Source organism: Lepidothrix coronata, unplaced genomic scaffold (genome assembly GCF_001604755.1).
Source record: "Lepidothrix coronata isolate B3197 unplaced genomic scaffold, Lepidothrix_coronata-1.0 Scaffold60, whole genome shotgun sequence".
Lineage (NCBI taxonomy): Eukaryota > Metazoa > Chordata > Aves > Passeriformes > Pipridae > Lepidothrix > Lepidothrix coronata.
The window spans coordinates 3,282,512-3,291,646 of record NW_016690240.1 but is presented as its reverse complement, the minus strand read 5'-3'; the positions used below and the strand labels follow the sequence as shown (position 1 = coordinate 3,291,646).

The window sequence follows — 9,135 nt, the reverse complement described above, 5'->3', positions numbered from 1 at the left end:
AAAAAAAAAAAAAAAAAAAAAAAAAAAAATAAAAAGCTTTGGGAAAAAAAAAAAAAATCAATCAACAGCTATGTGGAATGAAATAAGCTACTTGCTTTGGCTCTGTGCCTTTGCTGGGTTAATTCCACAGGTAAAACAGCACAATCCCTCTAACATGGAGATGGCTCTGTCAAAACTACAGTCACTAGCTAAAACTAAAAACCAAAATAGAACATTCCTTCAACATGGCTATTCCAGTAAAAAATATAAAGCATCCATTAAGAAAGCCTTGTGCTGCATGCCAAGGCTTGGCCGCTAATTGGTTTTTACACATCCAAATAAAAGGTGACTTCTTCTCCCAAACCTACACTTCTGTGTTTGTACCACTCTACCAACATTCCTCCTTTGTATGCAGCCAGGGAATTCTACCTTTGATCAGTCCTGTAAGATTTCATCCGACAAGTTATTTTGCTGGTAGCTTTTGAAAGGGATGAAACTTTGATTTAATAGGAAGATAAACTTACAAATACCACTGCCTGCACAGAGAGCCAAAGGCTGTAGTCCTACCCAGAGTAGTACCTACTGAAGATACTTCATGTTCAACATAGTCAAATTACACCAGTAGGCAGCTTGCTCATCAGAAGGAAAGAGGCATACTTTTTTGGTGGAGTAGGTCCTGCTTCCAGTGTAAATACAGCCATAGCAAGGAACACAATATTTTTAAACACTATGGGTGCTTTTGCTGCATGACAAACTTAGCATGCTTCCTCACAAAATTAAGGCTGACAGCATGTATATTCTTCTCATATACAGCAAACTTCTGTTTCAGACAAAACTGTAAGATTTCTACCCAGCCACCTAAAGCACACTTACTAAATAATGGGATTTTTCTTTCATTGATGAGGTTTGTGACTGGAGGGGAAAAAGGGGGATATGATACATAAAGTTAATAAAATATTTCAAAGGTATAAATACATACATAACTTCAAAGAGAAAAAAACCCCATCAGTTACTCATTTCCTGCTTGCTCAAGTCTCACAAATCTCTTAGCAGTTTAGATTTGTAAGTAATGAGCATTTCAGGCTTATCACAGTTTCTAAATACAGGCACATGATTCCTTCAGTCCACCTTCAGCTTAACAGGACAGTGCATGCTTAATTCCTAGGTAAATTTGACTGACCTCTAATGTTCAATGATTAAGGCTCTCATCATGGCTGGCGGTTAACAGAAAACATGATTAAGTCCCATATTTCAAAGCTCCTAATTATTCAGCCAACCAGCCAAACATTCCTGTCTCCTAGTAGTAGCTGGGGTAGATGTTGTACTCCAGAGGTGTGCACCACTACAGCTTCACAGGAAATCACAGAGGAACTCTAAGGATGAGCAAGAATTCTGCCAACCCATGGCCCTGTAGCTGACTGCTGCCAGAGGAGGAAGATAAGCAAACAGCCCAGAACTGATCAGTCTCCTGAAATTTTCTGGGTTGTTGGGGCTATAAAAAAAGCTTGGTTACCAAATTCTACTTTGCAAATATGATGCTGTGTATGTCACACATAGCCTTGCAAGGAGTTTTCCGCACCAAAAGCACATGCCTGTGGTGCTCAAGCCTTCCCTGTGAAAGGACATGCTTTTTGTCACAACAGTCCCCACTGCAGGCTGCAAATTCAGCTCAGTTCAGGTCAAGCAGTGATTTTACCCACACAGCTAAATAAAGTGCTTTGTGTGAAACAGTTCTACTCCCTTTTCAAGATGCACGTCTTAAAAGACAGCTGCAAAGCCAGTTCTGCATTCTGAGGTTCTCTGGCAATACCCAATTAAGGTATTTAAATAAATTAAATATAACAAATACATGTTTAACTGCAATTAAAAGCAAACAGTCTAAATAAAAATACTTCACAGGTTAGTACAGCATTTTGCATTTCTGCAGTGGTCCTTCCCTTCAAACCTGGAAGTCTGTATCATGGGGACTTAATGTTGTAACATGAATCACTCAAAAGAGAAGGACATACAAGAGTTTGGTATGTAGCTATGGTATCATTCAGTTAAAATATTCATGTCTCTATTCATTACTATGCCTAGCTCTCTTGTGCAACAGTACCTGCAAGTCTCTGGCTGATACAATTGCAAACCATAGAGAGCTCAACAGAAATGTGTTAGATAACCATTATCTCAGCATGCAGACATTTGCCTTAGCCAGCAGTCACTAGGCTACCCAGCAAAGTGACACCTCGCTTTGCACCTTATGTCCTTGCAGATAATGCCAGTTAGTTCCCTGCAGTCCACTACTTTAGTGACTATTTCATCATTCACAACTCTGTTCTCATTTTGAATAACTGATAAACAACCAGGCAGTACATGTGGGTAAATAAATTTTAAAACAAAAGGCTAAAAAGCAGCTGGCTAAAGGAAGGTTGTCAGACTGATCCTTGAAGAATACTAAACCTCATGTAAGATTTTTATTTAGAACACTGGAGAAAAAGAAAAAGCTAGTATTTGTTAACAATCCCAAACTAAGATACTGTCCCATGCTAATACATGAGGCCCAACAGAATAACATAGTGAAAAGACTGGAGTAAGAGACACATGATATTTAAAACAACAAGAATGTGCAAATAAAGTTTAGTGAAAAGGTGTTATGAATTCTTATACACTGTGTAAAAAACTTGTTGACAATGAGAGAGGAGCAATAGCACATGCATTGTTACAGAGATCACAAATAACAACCAAAGTGCCGCAAGGGAAAAAAGGAAAGGGAGGTCCTACAGTTTTTCTCTCTTAAATAAAACACTTTCTGCTGTGAAAAGAGCCACTGCACAAGGCACTAGGTGATTTTCCACTGAAAAAAGAAAAAAAAAAGGTGCCATTGTGATCAAGTTTCAAAAAGAAATAAAAAAAATCAATTCTGATCAAAACTGGAACAAGCGTGCAAAATAATTATTAAGCTAAAATGGGAACAGAGAAGAGTTTCATGCAAGAGAAAAGTCTGACTGCTGTAGCTTAGTTAGAAAAAACATAAAATTAATTGACTGTACCCTACAAATACATGAAGAGCAAGCACAAAAGGGGACCTTTTCACCCCCAAAAGTCAGCACTGACAGAAGATTAAAAAGATATAAAATTGGCTGTGAACAAGCTAGTGCAGAAATCACGAGACCTCTCTAACCACTGGAGGAGTAATCTACAACTGGTTTTCAGTAATTTCATTATAATAGTCCAGTAGACTAATTTTAGCTTGATAAAACACTGCTGCTTCCAGAACCACTGTGGGGAGGTGGAGGGAGGGGAATTATTCTGCTATATATAAGCATAACTGACATGCTAAAGTGAGAACAAATTGTCAAGTTTTTCTTCTCTTAAACTCACCATTTAATCACAAATATGTAAGCCATGATAAATATACTCCTTAAATTACATCCTGAAGTACTACAGTTCAAAGGTCTCACCTACAGGGTACTTTCTAAAGCAACCTCCCCAGTATTTCCTCAGCAGAACATAAATTTCTCAACGAGAGTCAGAGTAACAAAAAGAACAGAAACATTAGAGCTATGCTGAGTACAAACTGCAGGCACATCCACTCCGAGTTTGAATTGAATCCATACTGCTGCTTGTGGGCAATACTGTCTGCTCCAGCCATCTGTTTGAATGAGCCTGGGAATAAAAACAAGCTTGGTAACACCCAAAACTTCCGTTAAAACAAATAATTCTCCCCCCCCCTTGCTGCATTTAAATGATATGCTCCTAATCTCTCCAAAACCCTGGCTGAGCAGCTGACAGGCTGTTCACGAGCTTGCCTTCAGGAGAATCAGGAACACTCTGGCCTCACCCAGCCGTACCCAGCAGTGCTGCATTCAGGCAAATGAATGGCATGCACACAACTCCACACACCAACAAACCAAACCCCAATTTTTGTTGGCTCTCTCTTCCAGCTGTGCTAACTCCATTTGGATGTAACAGAACAATTCGGCCAGAAAACCTCTACTGATGGGCTCCCATTCTCTGTCACTTCCCCAGAATGCTCCCATCTGTCACACTGTGCATTTTCCAATCAATGACATTGATCTGTGGCTGGCTCAGCTCATCGGTGGACCAAAAGACCACTCTCAGAATCAGGGTACTGGAGCGGCTGTTTAATGTAATTAAACGTGTGTGGGCAGGGGAGGGAGCATCCACAGGGACACTGCAGAGGGCAGAGGATGGTTTTCTAAACTGTCCTAAATCACCACTGGCAGCAACAGGACACACTCGAAAACGAGGACATGACCTGGAGGCATATTTGTTGCAACGACAGGGGGAAAACATGGAGATTATAATGTAAACAGATCAAGAAAAGAGCATCCACAATGAAACTAATGGAAAAAACGTTGGCTGATCGAACTGTTAGCATCCAACAAAAATTATTGCTAATTTTCCCTCTGAAGATATGGAAAACATACGGTGCTTCTCTGCTTTCCGAACCAATATCTGTATGGCTTTAAAACTGAAATGTGCCGTACCTTGCACTAGTAACAGAAGGGTAATAACTACTTAGCCCAGTAAGTTTCTTTATTGATACAGTCTGTCTGTCTGATTCTCTCTCTCACATATGCACATAACAGTATTTCACTGAAATTATGCCAATTATCTTATCCATCATGCTTTTAATTTTAAAAATACACAAATCAAGGATGATATAGGAGAGTGGTGGGAATAAAAGGGATAAAAATATTTTTTAAAATGTTATGAGTTTCTTCTCATCACCAATGCCGCTTGCCTAAGATAAATTCAACAACTAAGAGGGAAAAATAAGAGCAACTTTTGTCACTTCAGTATCAGCAATGCATAGAAGAAAGATATACAAGAAGAACTGAAGGTTTTATGACAAACTGAGTTAAGTTCCCTACTAAAAACAACGAACATAAAATTCTGACTCTACCTCTCCTGCCTCAAATAAAAACATATAAGACTACTGAGAAGATTTACAGCAAAAGTTTCCACACATCACTTCACAATGAAACTTGTCTTTTACCGAGGGACTTATCCTTCACACAGTGGTGTCGAAAAACAAACATCCACCCATGTCAGCCAGTGACAGGTCATATGGCAGACAGCAGCCCCATCTCCTACCTGTTTGCGCAGCTTACAGCTCTCAAGGCAGAACAAAAGCAACAGACAGTTGATTCCTTTAGACTGTTTTTATAGCTTGAAAGTAAACTTTAAGGCTGCAAAATGTTAAATATTTGCAGATTGATTCAACAACTCATAGCACTCCCTGCCTCCCTCTACTTTTTCAGTTTGGAAACAAAGTCCACCCACCCTGGTCATTCGCAAGGAAAATACAAGTTCCTACGTGGTGGATTCAGTGTAAAAGATAATTTCTTACAGTCATTCAAAAACATGAAAAGACTCTCTCAGCTCTTCCTCCTTATTTCTGAAAGACCTTTCTGTTAATAAGAGAACAAAAATTATACCTTTTTTTTTTGTTTAAACTTAAACAAGAAAAGAAAGAAGGAAAAGTGAAAGTATCAACCTTGATGTCCTTGACCAGCACTTAGTTGACAGTATAATACTGAATTCCGCCTCCAACCACTTGAGATAAAGATCTGTGCAAAAGCAAAACTGGGCCAATAAGGAATTAGTCTTCCATTTCCTACTAGTCTTCCAATTAGACTTTCCACGTACATTACAGGTATAGCTGTAGTCAGTCCTGTGCAATGCTAATGGGAATTTATGATGAAACCATTCTCCCTCTGTAATTAAATCTCAAGAAAGAACATTCCCAAGTGTATTTTAATGGAGTATAAAACATGGTTGTGCCTGATGCCTTTTGGTTTTAAAGTATCTTACCTGTGCAGTGAGGTTCAGCTTACACAGTGGACAAAACTGATTGTATAAACACCTCCTGCAAACCCAGAGATCCAGGCAAGGAAACCCAGAGAGCTACTGAACAGACCAGATGCAGATATTGTCTATAGCTTAGGGTGTGCTGAATTTCCCTCTGGACTCTATTGACCAGCCTGGCTAGATCACCATGGATTGTAACAGAGCCTTAACAAGAACTTCCCATACAGACAGGGATTTTGACATTTGTTTGCTTTGTTGCAAAATCATGCTGTAAAGTGTCCAAGAATTTTCCACTCAGAACAGGGAGACACAGCAGGAACTATCACCACCTTGTCAAAAACCTCTGAAAAAAGCTCACATTGCCTCCTGCCAAGCCACTGGGAATTCCTACTTCAGGCTCGGTGCTCAAATTGTGCACATCTCCCATCTTCGCTCTGCTCTGCCACCACTGTCTGTGTGTTGTGTTACATTCCTGCAAACAGAAGTGCCAAATCCCAGACACCTTTCCAAGCCCTGTTCCCCAGCTTCATACTGATAGAGGAAGACACCTACCTAACAGGTATAAGTAGGAAGTGAGAAGACAGAGCACAAATTGACAAACACTGCTTCAAAACTAAAATCTGACCAGAAAACATGGGCAAATTCTGCCTGTGTGCTGTTTTTCCAGGACTCTAGAAAAATCTTCAGTCCAGGCAAGTCAATTTTAACATCTAAACCCTCTAAAACTGGAGAAGAATGCAAAAATAAAAGCCAAGGTCCAATAAACACAACTATCTATGTTTTTAGCATACCAGGCAATATTCTTCCAATAAGAGCATCTAGCAACCAGAAGGACTCCTCTTCATTCTTTGTAATAAGAATCAGGTATCCAGCAATGAAGTTCATGCCCTGAAACAGAAAAAAGGGTTTTATGTACACACTTATCTTAACAGTTTCCAGTTTATTTCTTTTGATTAAGGGCTAAGTTACTGCAGTTCTACAAAGTGTGCATATTAAGTAAAATCTAATAATGGAGGCCGCTGGTTGAGTAACCTGTTAAACCTGCATGACAACAGCTAACAAGAATTATTAACAAAGATCAAGGAGAGGAAAATTAAAAGTTTAGTAGTCTACACTTTACTTTCTTTTTTTTTTTCTTTTTTTTGTAATTCCAAAGCCCTGGCCCAGTGTAACTGAAAACTGCTTTGATCAGAACCAAAACACAGCTGTATTAGATGAGCAATACAAACACAACACACCTCACCTGCAGGTAGACAGTGAGGCTACAGGAGGAGAATGCCTGACCCAAACACTCTTTAAACTTGCAGTTCCAGCAGCTTTTACAAGCTGTTGCTGCTTAAGTCATCCAAAGGCTGTCTACAAACCACTTGCTCCAGTACATATAATAACACTTATCCTCTGAGGAGACCAAACACGCAAAGAAACCACATAAGGTTTTTTTAATCTTCTTCTTTCATTAGCCCATTAAACAGTTAATGTACCAAAACATTTTAGGAACAATTGGACATGTACTTTGAGTAGAAGCTACCATGGTTTAGAAGTTGTGTATGTGTTATGTTGTGTATAACCACCTCTACATAGGAGCCTGACACTTGCAAAAGTGAGTCTTCATAATCCTACCCCTTCTCTTATTATAAAAATATTAAAATTATATTTTAATAAATACATCTTACTGACAATAATAAAAATCACTCATCTTTTGAAGAATGGGAGTAAACTGCTTGGGATACACAAAAGGGTTTTTTTAGTGACTTCAGTGTAGGTTTAAGTCTCTCTAAGTCTCCTTCTCTCCAACTTTGGAGCAGTTTTATTTACTGTACTAACTTTCTCAACTAACAAGAGGTATATGTTAGCACACATATCCTTGCTGAGGAAGGGGAGGAAAAAGGAGAGGACTTAAGTGAACTGAAAACATGTTCTGCTTATGACAATTCCTGCTTCTTAACGATCCTTAAAGATAGACACTTTTTTTCTTGACCGTCAGACTGTCACGAATCAGCTTTTATCTTCTTTGTGTCCCACAGGAAACTTTGCAGTACTTGACAGTGACAACAGAAGCTTTTTTGAGCTGCCATCAAAGCAGTATCAGGTTGAACTTCAAAGAAATTTTCTTCCTACTTGCCTTATCTATATTGGGAGACTGGCACCAAATAAATGCTACCAGCCCCCAACAACATGATGTCACATTAATGTTGGTCTTTCTGTGTTTTGAAAAACATGGCAGTGAAAACAAAGGAAATTGAGATCTCATGATGCTTTGTACATACGAAGGAGCGTTTTGGGAAAGATGGCAGGAGGGAGGAAGTGGGAAAGGCCAACTCACTTTCTCTTCCTCTCCAAAGCAACTAATCTTGGTATAACCACACATGATAAAATATTTATTTTGCAGCTAACAAATGGAGCCAAATATGATCAAGCTAGCTATGAAAACAGCCATGGAGTAACTCACAGGGACATTTGAATTTGCCTGAAGCAATTCATACCCCACTCCCCTCCCCAAGGCAATTTTAAAAACAGAAATAGTTTGTGGATGTGCTTCTGAAAAACACACATTCAAATGGACAAGAACAATTACCATGCTGAAATGCAGTACTGTCTAAAGAACAGTGATTACATACCTGACAGTATCCTACTGCTTTATTATGATGCCCATATGCCACCAACACGTTGTAGAGTGCATGCTGCAAACATGGATCAGCGGTTTTGCGGAATTTTACATTATCTGGAAATGTTCTGTTCATGTCTAGACAAAAGGAAAAAAGACCGAAATTAAGAGCTGTTCCCTCTTTCACATTCCAAATAACTTCTACAGCTCTTCTGAAGTACAACTGAAGCTTCACTATGGTGCATTGAACTGTTGTTTGGGTGGATTAATTTTAAGAAACAGCTTTACCTCCATTTTGGCTAAAAGGGCACTTGCATTCAAGGATAATCTGTTCCTAGAAAGAATAATCCTATTAGTGTACAGAAACCTATTTCAAGCAGGCCTAAAGAAATTCTCCTGCAGATTGGACTCTCTCAACATCTGACTGCAAAGGCTTAAATGAAAGCAAACCAGGTATTTAGACTGACAGGAACAAAACATGCCAAAGGTATGAAGTCAAGAGGCATGAAATGAGCTGTGCTTCTGGGAAAGTATAGTCTCCCAACAAATCAGATGAACTTGCAATTGATTTATTCATTGAACTGCTACCAAACAGTCCCAAACAGCTAAAAAAAACAGCCCTGTTCCTGCAACTGGTGACTTCCACTTAAAAATCACTTTTTAAAAGTTAATTTTTCTCCATGATGTGACCATGAGAAGAGTTGTCTTCATTGGTGCAAGACCATAGAGAA

The 9,135-nt window shown here is 39.0% G+C and overlaps 1 protein-coding gene across 1 annotated transcript in view; it reads right to left on the bottom strand.

Annotated features, from left to right (window-relative positions):
• Positions 1-9,135, bottom strand: part of GRTP1 (growth hormone regulated TBC protein 1) — a 34,162-nt gene that overhangs the window by 11,785 nt on the left and 13,242 nt on the right. Inside the window, exons 4-5 of the mRNA XM_017817325.1 lie at positions 8,418-8,542; positions 6,591-6,687 (exon numbers count right to left, since the gene is read on the bottom strand). Coding sequence (XP_017672814.1) covers positions 6,591-6,687; positions 8,418-8,542 — 222 coding nt within the window. The remainder of the gene's footprint in view (positions 1-6,590; positions 6,688-8,417; positions 8,543-9,135) is intronic.